The following is a 22,856-nucleotide window of genomic DNA, read 5'->3' as shown; positions in this document are numbered from 1 at the left end:
TGATGATTTGACGAAGGATGATAAAGTAATTTATCGGACAAATACACTTTTAGGTCATTTGGGTAATTAAAGGGCGATACCTCTCAAGTGACTCAAGCAATATAGCTGGTTATGAAATTTGCCCACACACATTCTGACCTACTTTGGTAGTTATCATTATTGGAAAATGGCTTCTCAAGTTATCGATCGGACTAGACCGATTCTCTTGAGTGACTCAAACAATATAACTGGTTATCGAACATGTCCAAGATGCTATGCCAATACAAATTCTGACTAAATTTGGTGAAGAAAGGACAGAGGCTTGTAAAGCTATTGATCGGACAAAATTGAAACAAGGTAATTTCTATAATTAAAGCACAATAACTCTTGAGTGACTAAAGCGATATGGCCGGTTATTGAAATTGTCAGAGAAGTTATGCCAATACGCATTCTGACCAAATTTTGTGGCTTTTTTAATTCTTGATTGAAAAACATACAGGATGCTGCCCACCAACATGCATATTCATCACAGGTGAAACTATAATATCCCTTTCTATGACTGGGCGAATAAAACCATAATATATATATATATATCATTGGAAGGATTGAAGAAATGACAGAAAGCTAATAGTGTTACCTCTCTGTTCTTTTCATTGCAATAGAGAAGCTATATCTGTTCAGCTTTGAATTAAAAGCATGGCCGTCACATGCTTACCATACATTGATATAGTGCGTGTTTGTCCCTTATCCTTCCTGAATAAAATAATGAATGAAAACAAAAGCATTTTGGGATGTTTACATGATTTTTATTAATAAATACAATAACAACGCAATTTCATTTTTTTCTTATCAATGACGGTATGATTTTAAAATGCTTAAATTGCAATATTGAAAATTTCATTTTTAATTAAGTTTCTGTCTTTGTGGTATAATAGTTATTGTTGAATCTGTCACTTTAGTGGACCCAGCCATGGTGTCTTTAAAGATGATTCATGGATATGTACAACCTGAAATCAGAAACAATGCCTTCAAAAGGACAATCATACATAAATTGGGCCAAATCTTCAGAATTTTATTACAGTTAACAATTTCCTTAAAACATCATTGTTGCTAAATACCTTCAATGTTTCATGGACACACTTTTGATCTGCTGAATTCTTAACTAGATTTTATAAACAAACTGTCGATAAATGAGCACATCAATTCATTGACTATTAAACTATAAAAAGCTAAGAATCTCTCAAGTATAATGCACTTGACCATCCTGTTGTTGCTGTTTCAGAGTTTATAGATAATTTTCCATTATAATCTACTTCTTAAATTCGTTAAGCAAATGAAATGGTGGGATTAAGTTTATAGCCTTTATTATGGTTCTAATTAATTTCACAATAATAGCAAGAGAAGTCAACATCTTCTATAAGCAACAGGGCTGATTGACATCATTGTTTACAACTCTGATAAAGTTTACAACAGTGTTTAACAAAGATTATAAGGGGAAACATTTTATGATATGCTCATATATTTAAATAAGTACAGCTGAAACAGTTGTCTGGAATCTTTTTTTAAATACTGCAAATAAAACTATATGCCCCCATATAAACAGGGGCATGAAAATATGTCCATGAAAGTTCCAGAGCAGTAAACATTTGAAAGTTAATGATGATATTAACAACTATAACAAAATCACCCTATGGTCATACAAACATCGGAAATATATACTTGCTTGAAGCCAGGTTTCGTCACAATTATTTCAACTCTCGCCATTTAACCCAGTTAAATTTGTAATGGGAAATAACTTTTCTCTATTGATTAAGCATTTTTTTATGATTTATCTTACCAAGATGGATTTCTTTGGTATGGGCTACAAGTCCTTCTTGATGCTGTTAACTGAGACATAATGGTAGAGAACTACCAGCAAGAACAGGGTCACACCCAGGGCATTTGCAAAGACAGCTAGCTGAATATCAGTAATCATCCTGAAAAACAGAAGCACACTACATTGTTTCAATTCATCTCATGTGAATTGCACATAATGCCTTATTTTATGTTATGAGTTTTCAGGCATGTTGACATAATCATTGAAATAAGAAAATTGATCATCCAAATTTAGTTGGCTCGAAAAATTAAAGAAGCCCTAACACATGACACATGAGGATACTCATTTCAAACGGTTTCATGTAGAGACCAGTTAAGGGTGGCTTACTATTTTGGTGCAAGAATGAATATATATTGTATTGAAATTTTATATTCTATTGACATTTCATTATTGCCAAACCTGCATTTGTCGAACTATCATCAAAGTAAACCTGGTAGGAAAGGTGCGCCTAGTAAGGGGCTTGAACCTAAGAACCTAAGACCATCCTAACACTAGCACAGCGCTTTAACTAAATGAACTAACTGGATGGCCGGTTCTTACCAACACACACTACACTTCCCCCCCCCCCATCAACCCTCTTATCTATTTTTTCTTACCCACACACACTACACTCCCCCCCCCCAATCAACCCTCCTATCTATTTCTGAATGTTTTCAACTCCTCTTCCGAGTGTTATAGACATGATAAGTGTGCGCCATTTGTGAGTAAACGCTGATGAGGGAAAGCAACATCAATAACAATTTTGAAGTCAACAATGACCACACATTCTTAACCACACACACTATATTACTTTGCTGTTGTGTTACTCCAAAAGACTTAAATGATAGTGTAGTGTGTGGGTCAGAACCAGCCGCCTGGTTAGCTCAGTTGGTTAGAGCTCTGTACTCGTGTTCCGGTGGTTGTGGGTTTGAGTCCCACACCAGGCGCACTTTACCTCTAAGGTTATAAACATCAATAAAAAAACAGAAGCCTAGACGGCATTTTAGAATGCCTAAGGTCAAGGTCCCCAGTAGGGGTTTGACATTATAGGAAGATAGATAGATATGTTTACTTTAATATAATGAGGACGTCTAAAATGGAAACACCTTTAAAATTGGTCCTACAAGGAACATTAAAGCAACAGCTGCACTATCTGACAACTGTCTTGAAATCTTAAACCATTCCATGTTATGACCATGCATCCGAAATATTTCGGATACGACTACTGGCTTACAATTAATATTATTTACATTTTAATCCATAGTAAGAACATCGAACAACGATTCTCAACACTTCATTTTGATAGTTGAGATAATTGCGATTCATAAATTCGAAAGATCACATGCTAAAAATGAATTGTACCTTATCTTGTATGCTTTTCTTCTCCAAATTCACAAACCTTGCCACAAACTTCCGGTATGACAGGTCAAAACGTCCAAAACGAAAACGGTCCCATTTTCGTAATTAATGCACTTTTACAAACACCGCGCAGTGTTAATTCCCTTACAGCACAATAATCACTGCCTCCATACAGATTACGCGATCACGTATACTTATTTCGGTAAAGAGTGTAATAATGCACCATGAATAATTTGCTTGATAAAAATATCCCGCCTAAATATGTATCTAGAGCTTGCTTTTATACGGCGACACGATAGAGTGTCCGCTTGCAGAGCAAGGAGTCAAGGGTTAGAACCCCGCAAGATGCACATAACAAATTGTGTAACCTGTTACATATGTCACCCAACGGGGTACCCATGTTGCACGAAAAGCCTTATATTCATTGCAACGAAATTCGAGCACGAATTTCAAAACGGAGAGGGAATGTGGGTATCCAATGTGTATATAACGGCATTTATACTGTTTCGCTATATATAGCTCGCTTTTATAGCGACGCGATAGAGATGTTCGCCTGCCGTACGAGAGGTCGTGGCTATGAACCCCGACAGGTGCACATAGTAACTTTTACAGTTTGTTACATAAAAAGACTGCATATAGCCGATATTCAGCTATACTCACTTATGGTGGCAGAGATCTATTCTGCTTGTCAGGGGATATCACTCCGTAGGGATGGCACACTTAATAGGAAGGGCATGACCACTACGAGATAAATAAAGGGTTTTCATAATAAATCAACGCGAATTAAACTTGTTTTGATGCCCATGAAGAAGGATGTCCAGCTTATACCAATCTAAAAGTGGAGAAAATAACCATACAGGTGCCCTGTCCAGTGAGGATTTCATACAGGCTGCTGAGGCAATCCTCAGACCAATAGTTCACCCTAGAGAGTCTTGTTAAGTAACATGACTTCGATGCAAAACTAGCATTTTTAGGAATCACTGTGAAGCTGTAACTTTGAGGCAATACACGTAACGGGAATATCTTCGTATTCAGAGTAACTTTTCCCCAGAAAGGGACAGAACCCATTATAATACATACACTTATTAGACAATATGGCCTCGTCTGCATATAACTGATAACGCTACAGCCCACAGACTGCGTTTGAAGATGGTTGTTTCTGAAATCCTTGGCGATGAGAAGTATTTTGAGAGAAACATCATGCGATCATTTCACCTGATGCGTTTTGGTGAACTGAAATTTGATCTATATTCCAAGACGTTTGGTTGAAGGTATCATCTTACCTTAAGGTGATATTAGTAATCCTGATACTTACCGTGGTATTACAAGTTTGATCTGTTTTGGTATATTGTTTACCCCAGTTATTAATAAAATATTTAATTGATTTATTGAAGACGACAATATTGTATGTGGTGAACAAGCTTAGTTTAGAAAAGGATAACGCACTGTCGATCATATTACTTCTTTGATTGTTAACTTGACCACGATAAAAAAGAAAACATATTTGGTGCGCTTACTGACGATAAGAATGCGTATTATTCTGTAAACTATTTATCATAATGAACACGACATTTGATGGTAAATGCTTAAGATGTTGATGTTGAGGTGTATTTAACATTATTAAAACTTACATGCGGATGAATCTGTGGTATAAGCTGAAAGTCAGCACAGTCTACAAAATGCTATTTTTGCTATTCAGGAGCATTGATTGTTGTAGGATTTGCACATTATTGCATATGAAACAAGGCACTTATATTTAGCAAATCAAAGGCTGGACGGGACAAATTTGAATTTTATTTTAAGAAAATAAGAATTTGGTTGTCATTGATGATTTGTTCTCTTCTTGGTGTTCGATTTAATTGTAATGGAAATTTTCGAAGACAAAAAAGCATCTCATCAGGCAAGGAATGCATTGCTTTCAGTCCGTATAACAACGGCGAACAGTTCAAAAAGAGATTTGAACGATGATATAACCTCGTATTTATGTTAGAGTAGTTGTAAATGGTTATGTACTGTAACCTCCGACGTTAAACAAACACCTACAGATCCCTTCAGAGAAAAGCATGCTCGATCCTGAAGGGGTCCGCTGGTCTTTATATATAATAAATTCTCTATCCACACAGAGCCCGGGCTTTGCTAAGTTGCATATTACCAACCAAGTTAACATACGTACTATGAACGTACTTCTGTTTATAACGGAATGCTATGAACGCACACCCGCCGCCTACAGCGGACCGTTACATTACTTTCCCCTTCGAGAAGACTCGTCCCGAGTCTTGGTCTGGGAAACTCGTGGGTAAGGCAACTCCGCTCCGGCAGTTGTCAATATCCCACCACTGCCACCATTTGTAACGTGCGACACCAACAAACACCAACAGATCCCTTCAGAGAAAAGTATGCTCAACCCTAAAGGGGTCAACTGGTCTTTATATACAAAAAAATTCTTTATTCACACAGAGCCAAGGCTTTGCTTATTTGCCTATTACCAACCAAGTAAACATACGTACTATGAACGTACTTCGTCTATAACGGAATGTTATACTATGAACGCACATCCACCGCCTACAGCGGACCGTTACACTATGAACGCACATCCGCCGCCTACAGCAGACCGTTACAGTACGAATGCAAATGTTGGAACATTTAGCTTCTAGAAAACGTTTAAAAAACAGGATTACCATTTTTCTAAGAAACTGTAAGTTGTTAATTTCCAAATATGTCTTCTTTTTTAAAAACTTATGCAGCCTTTTTTAAGTTCATTTTCAGCAACATTTTCTGGTTCAAAGGTGACGTTTTTTAGTTTTGATCAAGGGGAAGTAACTTAATGGAAGTAAATGTAGTACTTAAAGCTGTTACTATTCACTCCTTAGTTTGCATTGAAACTATCGAATTGTTGATTTCACTGTTGTTATTTCACTGACAAACTCTATATTTCATCGTAAAGCATGAACTAAATATTTTCATTTTCATGATATCACATATTTTATTATAGTGTTGTGAAGTTTGGAAAACACCAATTTTATTGAACAATTCGAATTTAAATTCTGTAAATTTGCTCTGAAATTAAGCGAAGCACACCGAATGGTATGGTTAATTGGTGGTAACACCCATAGCTTTGCATAACAAGTCTAGAATATAATTTTATTGGACTAGTTTACGAATGCTTAGAATGACAAAACAAGAAGTTATTGTATAACACTGCACTTACTTTACATACTGAGTGAACTGTAGCATTTCTTTCACGCACATTACTGTTTCGTTTAGTGTGAGCACACGTTTACACGCACATTACTGTTTCGTTTGGTGTGGCCAAACGTTTACACGCACATTACTGTTTAGTTTAGTGTGACCAAACGTTTTCACGCACATTACTGTTTCGTTTAGTGTGACCAAACGTTTACACGCACATTACTGTTTCGTTTAGTGTGAGCACACGTTTTCACGCACATTACTGTTTCGTTTGGTGTGAGCACACGTTTTCACGCACATTACTGTTTCGTTTAGTGTGAGCACACGTTTTCACGCACATTACTGTTTCGTTTAGTGTGACCAAACGTTTTCACGCACATTACTGTTTCGTTTAGTGTGACCAAACGTTTTCACGCACATTACTGTTTCGTTTAGTGTGACCAAACGTTTTCACGCACATTACTGTTTCGTTTAGTGTGACCAAACGTTTACACGCACATTACTGTTTCGTTTAGTGTGACCAAACGTTTTCACGCACATTACTGTTTCGTTTAGTGTGACCAAACGTTTTCACGCACATTACTGTTTCGTTTGGTGTGACCAAACGTTTTCACGCACATTACTGTTTCATTTAGTGTGAGCACACGTTTTCACGCACATTACTGTTTCGTTTGGTGTGGCCAAACGTTTTCACGCACATTACTGTTTCGTTTAGTGTGACCAAACGTTTACACGCACATTACTGTTTCGTTTAGTGTGACCAAACGTTTTCACGCACATTACTGTTTCGTTTAGTGTGACCAAACGTTTTCACGCACATTACTGTTTCGTTTAGTGTGAGCACACGTTTTCACGCACATTACTGTTTCGTTTGGTGTGAGCACACGTTTTCACGCACATTACTGTTTCGTTTAGTGTGACCAAACGTTTACACGCACATTACTGTTTCGTTTAGTGTGAGCACACGTTTTCACGCACATTACTGTTTCGTTTAGTGTGACCAAACGTTTTCACGCACATTACTGTTTCGTTTGGTGTGACCAAACGTTTACACGCACATTACTGTTTCATTTAGTGTGAGCACACGTTTTCACGCACATTACTGTTTCGTTTGGTGTGGCCAAACGTTTTCACGCACATTACTGTTTCGTTTAGTGTGACCAAACGTTTACACGCACATTACTGTTTCGTTTAGTGTGACCAAACGTTTACACGCACATTACTGTTTCGTTTAGTGTGAGCACACGTTTTTACGCACATTACTGTTTCGTTTAGTGTGACCAAACGTTTTCACGCACATTACTGTTTCGTTTAGTGTGGCCAAACGTTTACACGCACATTACTGTTTCGTTTAGTGTGACCAAACGTTTACACGCACATTACTGTTTCGGTCAGTGCGGCCAAACGTTTACACGCACATTACTGTTTCGTTTAGTGTGACCAAACGTTTACACGCACATTACTGTTTCGGTCAGTGCGGCCAAACGTTTCACGCACATTACTGTTTCGTTTAGTGTGACCAAACGTTTACACGCACATTACTGTTTCGGTCAGTGCGGCCAAACGTTTTCACGCACATTGCTGTTTCGTTTAGTGTGACCAAACGTTTTCACGTACATTACTGTTTCTTTAGTGTGACCAAACGTTTACACGCACATTACTGTTTCGTTTAGTGTGGGCACACGTCTTCACGCACATTACTGTTTCGTTTAGTGTGACCAAACGTTTTCACGCACATTACTGTTTCTTTTAGTGTGACCAAACGTTTACATGCACATTACTGTTTCGTTAAGTGTGGGTACACGTTTTCACGCACATTACTGTTTCGTTTAGTGTGACCAAACATTTTCACGCACATTGCTGTTTCGTTTAGTGTGGGCACATGTTTTCACGCAAATTGCTGTTTCGATCAGTGTTGGCACACGTTTTCACGCACATTACTGTTTCGTTTAGTGTGGGCACATGTTTTCACGCAAATTGCTGTTTCGATCAGTGTTGGCACACGTTTTCACGCACATTACTGTTCCGTTTAGTGTGACCAAACGTTTTCACGCACATTACTGTTTCGTTTAGTGTGACCAAACGTTTACACGCACATTACTGTTTCGTTTAGTGTGACCAAACGTTTTTACGCACATTACTGTTTCGTTTAGTGTGACAACACGTTTACACGCACATTACTGTTTCGTTCAGAGTGGCCACACTTTTCACGCACATTACTGTTTCGGTCAGTGCGGCCAAACGTTTCCACGCACATTACTGTTTCGGTCAGTGTGTCCACGCGTTTTCACGCCTTTTGCTGTTTCGGTCAGTGTGGTCAGACGTTTTCACGCACATTTCTGTTTCGATCAGTGTAGTGGCATGTTTTCACACCTACCGCTTCTGTTTTGGTCAGTGTTGTCACATGTTTTCACGCACACAACTGTTTCGGTCAGTGTGGCCACTCATTTTTCACACACACACACTACTGTTTCGGTCAGTGTGGCCACTCATTTTTCACATACACATTCCTGTTACGGTCAGTGTGGCCACGCGTTTTCACGCACACTTCTGTTTCGGTCAGTGTGGCCACTCATTTTTCACATAAACTACTGTTTCGGTCGGTGTGGCCACTCATTTTTTACATACACTACTGTTTCGGTCGGTGTAGCCACTCATGTTTCACATACACTACTTTTTCGGTCAGTGTGGCCACTCATTTTTCACATACACTACTGTTTCGGTCAGTGTGGCCACTCATTTTTCACACACACTACTGTGTCGGTCAATGTAGCCACTCATTTTTCACACACACACACTACTGTTTCGGTCGGTGTGGCCACTCATTTTTCACACACACTACTGTTTCGGTCGGTGTGGCCACTCATTTTTCACACACACTACTGTTTCGGTCGGTGTGACCACTCATTTTTCACATACCCTACTGTTTCGGTCGGTGTGGCCACTCATGTTTCACATACTCTACTTTTTCGGTCAGTGTGGCCACTCATTTTTCACATACACTACTGTGTCGGTCAGTGTGGCCACTCATTTTTCACACACACTACTGTGTCGGTCAGTGTAGCCACTCATTTTCCACACACACTACTGTTTCGGTCGGTGTGGCCACTCATTTTTCACACACACTACTGTTTCGGTCGGTGTGGTCACTCATTTTTCACACACACTACTGTTTCGGTCAGTGTGGCATTTGTAGAGTTTTCTTACATAGTTCATGAATGAGTAGAATAAAATCATGTACGATATGATGACGACTGCCAGGGTCTTTTTATCTCGTGTTTTTTTTCCAGTAAAAACAGCAAGAACGACCCACTTGATTCCCCTGCTCTAGAAATTAGTAGAAAACCACAAAAATGTCAGTTCCCGCCTTACATGAATTGTAGAAATGTAATGCCATGAGCAATCAAAAAACATGGATACATCCGATCGTTATAATTCTGCTTAAGTGGAATGCGTACTTAGAAGATTTCCAGTAAGAATTACAACAAATCACTGCACTTTCAACGAAATTTGCCTCTTTTAACATGGGCGTAGCTTGGCGGAAATATTTGTGTAGGCCACTTTCGAGGGGGGGGGGGTCCGGGGGCATTTAAGATGTCTTTCACGAAATCATGACAAAATACAAAATGTATTACATTTTCCTCAAAAATATTGAGATGGAAAATGTAACCCTGTTTTTAAATAAATCTTTATCATCAATGCAAAATCAGAAGTACACACATGATTTGCTAGAATATTGCCAATTAAGCAATTATTTTTGCCAATTAATAAATTTACAAAATGCGGAGTGATATGTTTTCTGACCAATAGAAAAACAACAATGTTATATTTCACGTGCGTTACAGAGGAATACGTGATAGGTATATTAAATCAGACATGTCCGAATTGAGGTTATCAGATACATAACGTCAACACAATATTCCCTTTCCATTTATTTTTGGTTGCAAACGTAATTGTGATACTGAACAAGTTACTTGATTGTGTATACATGGCTATAATTAAAACGAAATATGACTCCGGAACTCTACGCGTACAGTGCGGGTCGGTCCGGTGGGACCAAGTCTTATATCAGGTGTACTGATCGATGACGATCTCAGAGAGCTTACTTGCGTCTTGATCAATTTATAGGAAATAAATAATTGAATAACCACGTGGTATAAACCCATACCACATATTTGTATATAAGATGCACTCAATTAGGGGTCCTTACTCGTTGTTACAATAGTTCGAATGGAAACTTTCTGTGCCCGACGCGCGGACGTTCAAGAATGCTGTTAGTCGGAGTCGATGCGAGCTATCAGATTACCATGGGATGTTATAACAGATGACGGGAAAACAGGAGATTAGCTCCTAAATCGCGCATAGGATGTTCATACAATATACAGAGGCTCCAGAATTTAATGAATTATTAATAAATGTCTTCATGGCGTAATATTTAGGTTTCTTTTTAACGTGATACAGTGTGCTTTGAATTATTAATACACAATTTTTCATAAAGACTTTCCTAATAGGAGCAAAAATCCATTCTAGAATGGCTTTATTCCGCTCAAGTTTAGGATTTCTTCATCCGGTGTAAACAAGGAGCACCGAAATGTTTCAGTAAGACAGGTTTCATAAAAGGAGACTTATTGGAATAAACAAGACTTGGAAATGGGAGCAAAAACATCAAAATCTGAATCAAAGCTGGACCAAAAGTCCATAGAAAAGCTTCAGCATTTGATAAAAGGTGAACTCTCTGAAGAGGAGATACAGAGCTGCTTTAAGACGTACCAGGAGAGTCGACAGACGCACAAGTCGGATCTTACCAGGGACGAGTTTAAGAAAGTGTATCGCGGAATCTTCCGCTGCGACTCGTCGGAGTTTGCCGAGCACATATTTCGGACTTTTGACCAGAACAACGACGGTCATGTGAATTTCCAGGAATTTCTGCTTGGGCTGTGCCTGGCCGGAAGTAAGGACATTGAGACGAAAATCACGTGGGCCTTCAAGGTGTACGACATCGACGGGGACGGCACGATCTCGTGGTCGGAGATGAGAAACATCATCAAGGTAAGCGTCTCCAAACTATTTGCGTTATTGTGTTAGCTTCTTTGGTTTATACTAATCTATTTAAGCTCGATTGTGACGAAAGCTGATAGCTTATAGAATCATTCTGTTTCCTGGGCAGAAACCAGTACTGTGTCCTTTTTGAGAGGTTATGAGAAAGTAACCCTGGAGGGATCGAACCCACAACCTCTTGGGTGAGAGGCGGACACCTATACCACTAGACCACTCTCACCCTTGGCTTCTTTGAGGAAGACGGTTAGTTAATGTTCTTCTGTGATTATGAAAACTATTTTAAAGATGCACTTTTCCTCCCAAATAAGATTAATCACAATTATAAAAATTGTTTTAATATATAAAAAAGATGAATAAATGTCGAAAACAATGGTTCTTATACAGGATACCGAGTTTAATTTGAAAACGGTGCAGACAACAAGGTCTTTCCACCTTATGAAACGATATTATATCACAGCTAATCTTTTAGCAATCACCAATTATTTCATACATTTTGCATTTTCTGGTATTAAATACACGGTTACAATCTTGTTATCATTAATAATATGTTCAATAAATTATTAAGTAAGTTGTAAAGGTTTATCACTCAATATTGATGTTATTTATACATGTGTATGTATTGAATTTGAATAAGAGTGTCGCTTTAAAATAGTCCTGAAGATTGTATTATGAAGGCATATCCTAGAAATTATTCAATGTAAGTAGAATTGAATTACGGATTTCAGAACAAAGTGTACTAATTGTGTTTAATAATATTTAATGAACGCAAAACATCTTATTTATCATAACGAAATTACTGTAAGAGTGCAGTACCATCGAAAATGCACCCTGATTTTCAAAACAGGTTGGAAATAGGAACACTGCAGAGCTAAAATTACTCTGTTGGTGATCTCTGTATACGTCGATAAATCATAGAGTGGGCTGAATTAACTGTTCAAATAGTAATTATGAATAACTGAAAAGAACGTCAATATGTTTTGTCAACAATTTACGCAACCGCTCATCGTTTCTTGGTTTGTTTGTTTATTTCTATGCATTGTCATTCAAAACAGTTTATGTTTTATTCATGATTGGTTGAATCTGGCGTCAGCAAGAGTCAATTGCGCACATACGTGTTATAAGGCGAATATGTTGTCGCTTGGCTTCTGCTGATGGAATTACGACGGTCGTTTGCCTGAATTATTTATCTTTACATCTGGCCTGGTGTATGCAAGGTTACCATTTTGGCAACTATAACACCCACAGAAACTAATGTATATGTCAAAATGAATCAGTAGTGTCTCGAAACATACATTAAAGTCACGTTCATTTAAGTCACGGCATACATGTTGTGACACAGTTAGATGGGTTTTTTTGGAAACTAGGCGATGTGTTTTTTCGGCCGTCGAGCCTTTTGAATTCATCCAACCTTCTGTAAAATTCACAGAAATGAACTGAAAAATTAAGATTTTCATTGGTCATTATAAACTAGAAATCTCATTGGTCATTGTAAAATTACTTTCTTGAGTTAAAACATTTCTGTATTGAAAAAACTACACGTATTTAGTCAAACATAACACTAATCTGTAATATTGTTCATGGTTATGTACCACGGCCCAGTATCTTTTTTTTAAAAATACTTCTTTTTCATTTGGATGAAAAAATGTGAAACAGAATATATTATTATATAACCATTTCCTAACATGGACAATTATATATTTGTAGCTATTCTCGTTTCATGTATCAAATATATATATTATTTTCGAACACTCAATGTTCTGCGTATTGAGGATATGAAATGCTACGGGTGTCGCACAAATGAGGTAGTAACTGATACCAATAGTTCACCATTTGAATGACTAAGTATCACCAGCGATGTTTGTTACAGTATCAGTAATCAATCCATTTCAACTCCATAGTTCGACCACAGACGTACATATTTACTCAAACTAGTTGTTATCACACTATATATGGAGGCAAACAATTGCTGTTACTCTAACTAGTTGTTATCACACTATATATGGAGGCAAACTATTGCTGTTACTCAAACTAGTTGTTATCACACTATATATGGAGGCAAACAATTGCTGTTACTCTAACTAGTTGTTATCACACTATATATGGAGGCAAACAATTGCTGTTACTCTAACTAGTTGTTATCACACTATATATGGAGGCAAACAATTGCTGTTACTCTAACTAGTTGTTATCACACTATATATATGGAGGCAAACAATTGCTGTTACTCTAACTAGTTGTTATCACACTATATATGGAGGCAAACAATTGCTGTTACTCAAACTAGTTGTTATCACACTATATATGGAGGCAAACAATTGCTGTTACTCTAACTAGTTGTTATCACACTATATATGGAGGCAAACAATTGCTGTTACTCTAACTAGTTGTTATCACACTATATATGGAGGCAAACAATTGCTGTTACTCTAACTAGTTGTTATCACACTATATATGGAGGCAAACAATTGCTGTTACTCTAACTAGTTGTTATCACACTATATATGGAGGCAAACAATTGCTGTTACTCTAACTAGTTGTTATCACACTATATATGGAGGCAAACAATTGCTGTTACTCTAACTAGTTGTTATCACACTATATATGGAGGCAAACAATTGCTGTTACTCTAACTAGTTGTTATCACACTATATATGGAGGCAAACAATTGCTGTTACTCTAGCAATGTTGTTGTCCACATACGTCACCGATATTTCGTACAGTTAACCTTTTATACACGAGATCAGTATGTATACTGTCGCTTCAAATGTACTCTGATTAAAATGTATTCTGATTTTAGTTATCATTTATCAAAACCGTAATGAAAACACTTATTTGCTAACTCTAGATTAATGAAACATCTAAACAATCATTTGTATGCAATTTAAAATCAAAATTCTTGAAACAAAGATAACGGCCAATAAAACAGTGCACGTATAAGGGATTTTGTTGTTGAAATGAACCCGGGTACCTAGTCAGTGCCTCGAGTTACCATTGGCAACGCCATGGTGACAAGAGTTTCTAGAATATCGGACACCAACCCATGATAAACCATCCTTTCCCTTGTTCGATGGCATTGGCAGCCTATTGGGCCCAGTGGGACCTGCTGTAGAGATGGTATGAAAACTCGGTCATTTCCAGAGGCACGTGACGTCAACAATTCTCTACTGAGCCACTGTCAATATTAATATATATTTATGTGTGTGTGTGTGAGTGTGTGGCACCATGTTTTCACGCACATTACTGTTTCGGTCAGTGTTGCAGTTTTCAATACAAATAATGGTGATGCCATCAGATTTCAAGAAGGCAGTCATTTATGAGCACTTCCTCAACATTGATATATTGGACGGCCGATATCTTCGCCGTTTTCAAATATTCATGAAGGCGTTTACACTACAGTCGTTTCTAAAGTATTCCTGTTTTCTGACAACAGCATGTCTTCTCAAAATTGTATGATACAATGGGAGAGCTCTCCATCGGAGCTAAACATTTAAAACACAGATGAAAGCGCAGTTATAGTGGGATGTACCATTTTGAAGGCATTAGTTAGAAATGACCGTTCTAACGGCACTATTATCATTAAACATGATAAACTGACTATACATGATTTTGAAACAAGGACTGTCAATTAGGACTGCATTTAGCACAAGGATCATAACCTCTCTTATTCCATTGAACGAGAAGGTCTTGTTTTGAATCGCACTATAAGGCGCTAACGTCATTAACCTGCATGCAATAGTGGAATCATTCTTGTTCTCATCTTGGTTACTTGCATTTGTTGGTAAAAATACGCCATTCCATGAGTTGACAAATATTGCGTTGAATTATTTCTGGAGCCCAGTTTCTACCTTACTACATGTTAATCTCCTTTTAAGAAGCATACAGTTCTACATAACTAAATGTAAAACGCCTGTGTTGTTTTAAAAGCGTACAATTTAACATTACTTAAATATAATTCTAAATAACTAAATTTAAACACCTGTGTTGTTTTAGAAGATTACAAACAGTAAATCTCCTTTGGTGTTTAAAAAACATACATTTTACTGTACATACTGTCAATCGCATGTGTTGATTTGGAAGCAGAGATTTGGGCCCTACTAACTGTTTATATCGTTTGCTGTTTTAGAAAATTTCGTATGTGTTGTTTTAGAAGTAATATTTCTTCCCTACTAACTGTTAAGTTCATGATTTTGAAGCAAAATTTCTACAGAACTGAATGTTAATATCTTCTGTTGTGTAACAAGCGTAAACTTGTATTTCATTTTCTCTGTTGTTTTCTTTACTTCCCTAACATTTTGTGCTGAATCATCGCTACAAAGTATTACCTGGATAGTTTAAGAAGCTTATAGTTATACTTAACTTAATGTAAATCTCGTGTCAATTCAATTCAATTCAAATTATTTGCATTATATGGCCTCCGGCCCAAATACACAATATACAACATGGATTAAACATAATGCATGAAGTTATAACATAAACAGTCACATAACACCGTCAATTTAAACAATGTTGACGTTTTATGGGTAACAGTGCATAACTTATATAACAGAATATCTATCTAAACATTTCTAGGTATTTATCCCTCTCTTTAAGAGAGTAGTACAGATACATGGCAACTTTCGAATTAGATTCACATTGTCATTTGACATCAGAGCATAAAACTTATCAAGAGTTGGATATTGACAATAATACATAGGTAGATAGATCGTTCGAATATCAGAATATAAAGGACATGATAGAACGAAGTGATATTCATCTTCCAGTACAGTTTCACAATACACACACACACGATATTCTCTTGATATGTTATAATGTCTACCTTTCTCTATCATTAAGCAATGTGAAGAACTACGGAGTCTTGCCATACAATTTCTAAATTTCTCAACATCTATAGCAGCAATATTTTTTTCAGTTTCAAAACAATATTTATAGTTACAATAATATTGCAATTTAATATTGTCTCTACACCTTGACTGCCAGTTTTGTATGAACTGGTCCTTTAGAGTTTGAACATATTGAATTAAAAATAACCTTGGGTTTAAAACATTTTGCGATTCCCACACATATCCAAACCCATTACTGTATAAGTTACGCTTAACATCAGTAACCCAGTTTTCATACCCTATATTGTCATAATATAAGCATCTCATAACACAATCTTGTATATCTATCTTTGGGCAAGTTGAGTAACCTTAACCAATATTTAATACATCGTTTTGAAGCATAAATGTGCACAGGATATCTCCCTGTATTTCCAAGTACGGCATCATTACATGCAGTGTTATTGACATTCAAAAATCTTTTGCAAGCATACACCTGCACGGTTACAATGCACTGTGGGTGTTTTAAGCCCCAAATTTCAGAACCATATAACATTAATGCAATTTTCGAATCAAATACTTTAAAAAACGTTTTCTATGGCAAGCAAGATAAATGTTGTAGAGAACTAAAAATGTACATAAGTACCTTCTTTGCTTTCACCGACATAGCCTCTGCCATTTTATACATTGATAATCTATTTGAAAAAAAAAACACATCCCAACATATGTTAAACCATTGATAATTTCTATCTGTCTGCCATTATATGACCAATTTTCTCTTCACGCCACCATTCCACCTCGTTTAAAAACAAGTACTTTTGATTTGGTGGTATTTACAATTAGTCTGCTCCTTAAACAAAACTGATATAAAACATTTAATTGTTTTTGTAAGCCAACAACAGTATCTGATATCAAAGCAATATCATCAGCGAACATAAGCAAAAATATTTCAACACTATCCGGAAATAATTGAATCCCTCTGATATTATTTTCACATAACATTGAATATAAGTCATTTATGAACATTGCAAATAGAACGGGGCTTAGGCTGCAGCCCTGACGTAAACCAACCGGACATGTAAATATGTCTGATACACCCTCGTTGGTTCTTACACATGCTTTGACAGATGAATAAATACTTTGTATTGACTTGTATAAGTGACCCCTTACACAATTTCGTTTTAATACTTCATACAAAATTGGCCGATCAACTGAATCAAAAGCTTTTTGAAAGTCTATAAAAGCTACATATACAGGTTTCCCTTTCTTACATAAATGTTTATTTACAATGGAGTATAAAACAAAAGCATTATCAGCTGTAGTATATCCCGCCCTAAATCCTGCTTGGGATTCTGAGAGTTTGTTGTAAGCCTAAACATAAAAGTTAAGTCTCTTAGTTATTATTGATTTATAGACTTTACTAAAACTATCCAGTAATGCTATACCCCTGTAATTATCAGGACTACTATACTACCCTTTTTGTGTAGAGCTATAATGACTGATTTTGCCCAGTTATCTGGAAATTCACCTCTAGAAGACAATCGATTAAAAAGTTTACGTATAAATGGTAACAATACATGTATGCCATATACTAACTGCTGGGGTATAAGACTACCTCCAGAAGCTTTATTTATATTCAATGCTTTTATACTGTGTAGTATTTCTTCATCAGTAATCTCAGAGTTAAAAATCAACTGTTTAATATCATCAAAATGTGTGTCTATATCAACAGTGACACATATTATTACATACATGGTTATTTCCTTCAGTATTCGAAAATAGATTACTGAAGTGATCATACCATTTGTCCAATGATATAACATTCTCTGATTTAGGTTTATTTAATACCCGTTTAATTTCACTCCAGAATTTTCGGGAGTTGTTTACAGAGGACTCGACTTTATTTAAGTATTTTCTGTTGAACAACATTCGTTTATGTCTACATACATTTTTATATTTATATTTACTTTGTACATAAGCATTCAAATTTTCATCACACCTGCGTTTTCTAAACCTTTTCGAAAGCTGTCTAGTAGTGCGTTTTACATGTGTACGTGTCAGAATTGTTTTAGAAGATTACACTAGATTTTCTTACTGAACGCCTATCTACTGTGTTGTTTCCCTTCACCTACCTAACTTCTCTACCCTACAAATGCCTACCTGCTGTATTATTTCTCTTCTCTCTCAATGTGTATATCCTTTGTTGTTTCTCTACCTTACTAAATGTTTATTTCATTTGTTGTTTCTCTACCTTACTAAATGTGTATATCCTTTGTTGTTTCTTTTCCTTACTAAATGTTTATATCCTTTGTTGATTCTCTGCCTTACTAAATGTATATATCCTTTGTTGTTTCTCTACCTTACTAAATATATATATCCTTTGTTGTTTCTCTGCTTTACTAAATGTATATATTCATTGTTGTTTCTTTGCCTTACTAAATATCCTGTGTCGTTACTCTGCCTTACTTAATGAATATATCCTTTGTTGTTTCTCTTCCTTACTAAATGTTTATATCAGTTGTTGTTTCTCTGCCTTACTTAATGTATATATCATGTGCAATGTTGTTTCTCTTCCTTACTAAATGAAAATATCCTTTGTTGTTTCTCTGCCTTAGTAAATGTATATATCCGTTGTTGTTTCTCTGCCTTATTGAATGTATATATCCTTTGTTGTTTCTCTACCTTATTAAATGGATATATCCTTTGTTGTTTCTCTGTCTTAGTAAATGTATATATCCTTTGTTGTTTCTTTGTTTCTCTGCCTTAGTAAATGGATATTTCCTTTGTTGTTTCTCTGCCTTAGTAAATGGATATATCCTTTGTTGTTTCTCTGCCTTAGTAAATGGATATATCCTTTGTTGTTTTCTCTGGCTTAGTTAATGGATATATCCTTTGTTGTTTTCTCTGCCTTACTAAATGGATATATCCTTTGTTGTTTCTCTGCCTTATTGAATGTATATATCCTTTGTTGTTTCTCTACCTTATTAAATGGATATATCTCCTTTGTTGTTTCTCTGCCTTAGTCAATGCATATCTAATGTATTTCAGTCTGTGTGTAACATGGCCAGTGAAAGCTTGGTTGACCAGATAGACCGGGAACTGACGGCCTCGCACCGCGACCACCAGCCTCCGCTTTTCGACCGCGCGGCGGACGGCTCACACGAGACGCGCGACAAGAGCGCGGAGATAGCGGACAAGATCTTCCTGGAGCTGGACCAGAATAGGGACGGCTATGTAACCCTGGAGGAGTTCAGGGATGGTGCTCTCAAGATGCCCCTAGTCGTCAATCTACTAGAGTGTGCCACCGACGGATAGATATATGTCGCCGCCAGCGGCGGCGGAATACGGGTGGTGATATGAACGAGACATATCGGAGGTGAATTGAATGCAACCGCGGACGCGAAATCCTTTAGTGATACGCATTTCGCTTTGGCAGCAAAATATTAGTTTTATATTGCTTACTTATGTTTTTTTTTGCATATTGACTTTTTTATTCTGAAAGGAAGAAGGTTATTCTGAGAGGTGTTGTAAGTGTCATTGACTGGTGAACATCTTGATTTCACGGTACCAAACTTTACGGTTTCAATTTGTTAGATATGACATATATGGAAAACGTAAGTAGTATTGTATTGAAAAACTCTACTATAACAGGGAGGTTTCATTGTAACGAAAACATGCCGAGTTTGCAATTAGCGAACGTATTAATACTACAAAAGCCCCAATTCAGTTAAAATATGTTTTGCTCATTTTCATGAAAAAAACTCTGTAACATGATAATCTACATGCTGGTATATAGATGCACATACTTGTACATTGTAAGTTTGCATTTTATAGACGATATCAGGGTTTGTAGTACGAGTGCACTTAACATGCGACTAAAAAGTTTAGCCAAGGCTCAACCGAGACTTTCTATTTCCTGGTGAATGGATTCTTGGAATTTCATGGTTGGTGATATTCTTGCTCAGTTGTGCGTATTGACTGTATTGATGTAATGTTGGCTATAACTCGTTTGATAACGTGTCACTAGTCTGGAATATTATTTTCAAAATGTTGTATTCGTTGTAAATGACTCCTGGGCATTATCGATATTGTAGCCTTACGATTCTAGCAGAATTTGGACAAATCCAAAAGAGAGCTTCTAAATGTAAAGTTGTTACTAACTACAACAATACCAATCCAAGAGAGTGTTTTATAATTATTAAAAGAGAACAAAACAGAACAGGTATCTACTAGAAACGATGAGACAAGCAATAAATCAATGTCGACGTTATTCATACAAAACAAACGAGCATTTCTAGGGCATGTACTAAATTAATTCAAAATCGAATTAAGCATCACGGGCAGTTAATTAACTTGGGCAATACCTGTAGATCCATATTTGAAACCCTAGTGACTTATAAATCAACAGCTCAAAGGTCACCAGATAGACCCCAGTCATGGTCATCGTTCAAAACAGGTATTAAAAAAATAAATAGAGCGTCTAATAACTAAATGTATTGCTTGAAAGTTGCAAGAAATTAACCACTGTCTTGTTAATATAAACATATTGGCTGTCACTTGCATTCATCTTTATGCAAGATTATATCTGCATAGCTTAAATTGCCTGTATTCTTAAACTTATATTATAAATTTAACTTACTTATTGCTGCAATGAGGACGCAACCATGCACACGTTTTACTGGAATCTTTCACTCTTGAACTCATATAACAACACTTAGAACTGGTCAATAACTGTACATACTATCCTCAAACTTGGAACGCGTGTTGGTCGTATTCTTAAATTATTAAACAGACATTTAATGCGAAATGATTAATTGGCTGCCATAAGAGGGCATACATGTTTTACACATAATGGTGACGTCACGGCTGTCAGCATGTCAACACGAAACGCTTTTTCAGTGTGTGAACACAAAAGCACATACATATTGGGTACATTTGTATTTCTGCACCATTTATATATATAAATTCGGTTATGTAATACATTGTTTATCTAATAAATTATTAAAACGAAACTAAGTTTCTATTTCCTTTAAGTCATCCAATATAAGTGTGAACGTTTGAAAAAAGTGTCACCTAAAACGCATGTAGGTTGTACACTAAGTCTAAGACTGAAGTCATGTAAGCCGGTGAACTCATGTAGGTTGTACACTAAGTCTAAGACTGAAGTCATGTAAGACGGTGAACTCATGTAGGTTGTACACTAAGTCTAAGACTGAAGTCATGTAAGACGGTGAACTCATGTAGGTTGTACACTAAGTCTAAGACTGAAGTCATGTAAGACGGTGAACTCATGTAGGTTGTACACTAAGTCTAAGACTGAAGTCATGTAAGACGGTGAACGCATGTAGGTTGTACACTAAGTCTCAGACTGAAGTCATGTAAGACGGTGAACTCATGTAGGTTGTACACTAAGTCTAAGACTGAAGTCATGTAAGCCGGTGAACTCATGTAGGTTGTACACTAAGTCTAAGACTGAAGTCATGTAAGACGGTGAACTCATGTAGGTTGTACACTAAGTCTAAGACTGAAGTCATGTAAGACGGTGAACTCATGTAGGTTGTACACTAAGTCTAAGACTGAAGTCATGTAAGCCGGTGAACGCATGTAGGTTGTACACTAAGTCTAAGACTGAAGTCATGTAAGCCGGTGAACGCATGTAGGTTGTACACTAAGTCTAAGACTGAAGTCATGTAAGACGGTGAACGCATGTAGGTTGTACACTAAGTCTAAGACTGAAGTCATGTAAGCCGGTGAACTCATGTAGTTTGTACACTAAGTTTAAGACTGAAGTCTTGTAAGCCGGTGAACGCATGTAGGTTGTACACTAAGTCTAAGACTGAAGTCATGTAAGACGGTGAACTCATGTAGGTTGTACACTAAGTCTAGACTGAAGTCATGTAAGCCGGTGAACGCATGTAGGTTGTACACTAAGTCTAAGACTGAAGTCATGTAAGACGGTGAACTCATGTAGGTTGTACACTAAGTCTAAGACTGAAGTCATGTAAGACGGTGAACTCATGTAGGTTGTACACTAAGTCTAAGCCTGAAGTCATGTAAGCCGGTGAACGCATGTAGGTTGTACACTAAGTCTAAGCCTGAAGTCATGTAAGCCGGTGAACGCATGTAGGTTGTACACTAAGTCTAAGACTGAAGTCATGTAAGCCAGTGAACGCATGTAGGTTGTACACTAAGTCTAAGCCTGAAGTCATGTAAGCCGGTGAACGCATGTAGGTTGTACACTAAGTCTAAGACTGAAGTCATGTAAGCCGGTGAACTCATGTAGGTTGTACACTAAGTCTAAGACTGAAGTCATGTAAGACGGTGAACTCATGTAGGTTGTACACTAAGTCTAAGACTGAAGTCATGTAAGACGGTGAACTCATGTAGGTTGTACACTAAGTCTAAGACTGAAGTCATGTAAGCCGGTGAACGCATGTAGGTTGTACACTAAGTCTAAGACTAAAGTCATGTAAGACGGTGAACTCATGTAGGTTGTACACTAAGTCTAAGACTGAAGTCATGTAAGCCGGTGAACGCATGTAGGTTGTACACTAAGTCTAAGACTGAAGTCATGTAAGCCGGTGAACGCATGTAGGTTG

At 36.9% G+C, this 22,856-nt stretch overlaps 1 protein-coding gene and 1 non-coding gene across 2 annotated transcripts; both read left to right on the top strand.

Annotated features, from left to right (window-relative positions):
* The first annotated feature begins 2,707 nt into the window (after nucleotides 1-2,707).
* On the top strand, nucleotides 2,708-2,781 carry Trnat-cgu (transfer RNA threonine (anticodon CGU)). The gene has a single exon. It is a non-coding gene; the product is annotated as a tRNA-Thr (tRNA).
* Nucleotides 2,782-10,717: 7,936 nt separating this feature from the next.
* Nucleotides 10,718-21,258, top strand: LOC128214799 (hippocalcin-like protein 1). The gene is made up of 2 exons (XM_052921457.1): nucleotides 10,718-11,431; nucleotides 19,306-21,258. The coding sequence occupies exons 1-2, from the start codon at nucleotides 11,033-11,035 to the stop codon at nucleotides 19,570-19,572; spliced, it is 666 nt and encodes a 221-aa protein (XP_052777417.1). The 5' UTR covers nucleotides 10,718-11,032; the 3' UTR covers nucleotides 19,573-21,258.
* Nucleotides 21,259-22,856: the final 1,598 nt, after the last annotated feature.

This window comes from Mya arenaria, chromosome 13 (assembly GCF_026914265.1).
Source record: "Mya arenaria isolate MELC-2E11 chromosome 13, ASM2691426v1".
Classification (NCBI taxonomy): Eukaryota; Metazoa; Mollusca; class Bivalvia; order Myida; family Myidae; genus Mya; species Mya arenaria.
This window is presented reverse-complemented; position numbering and strand designations above follow the sequence as displayed.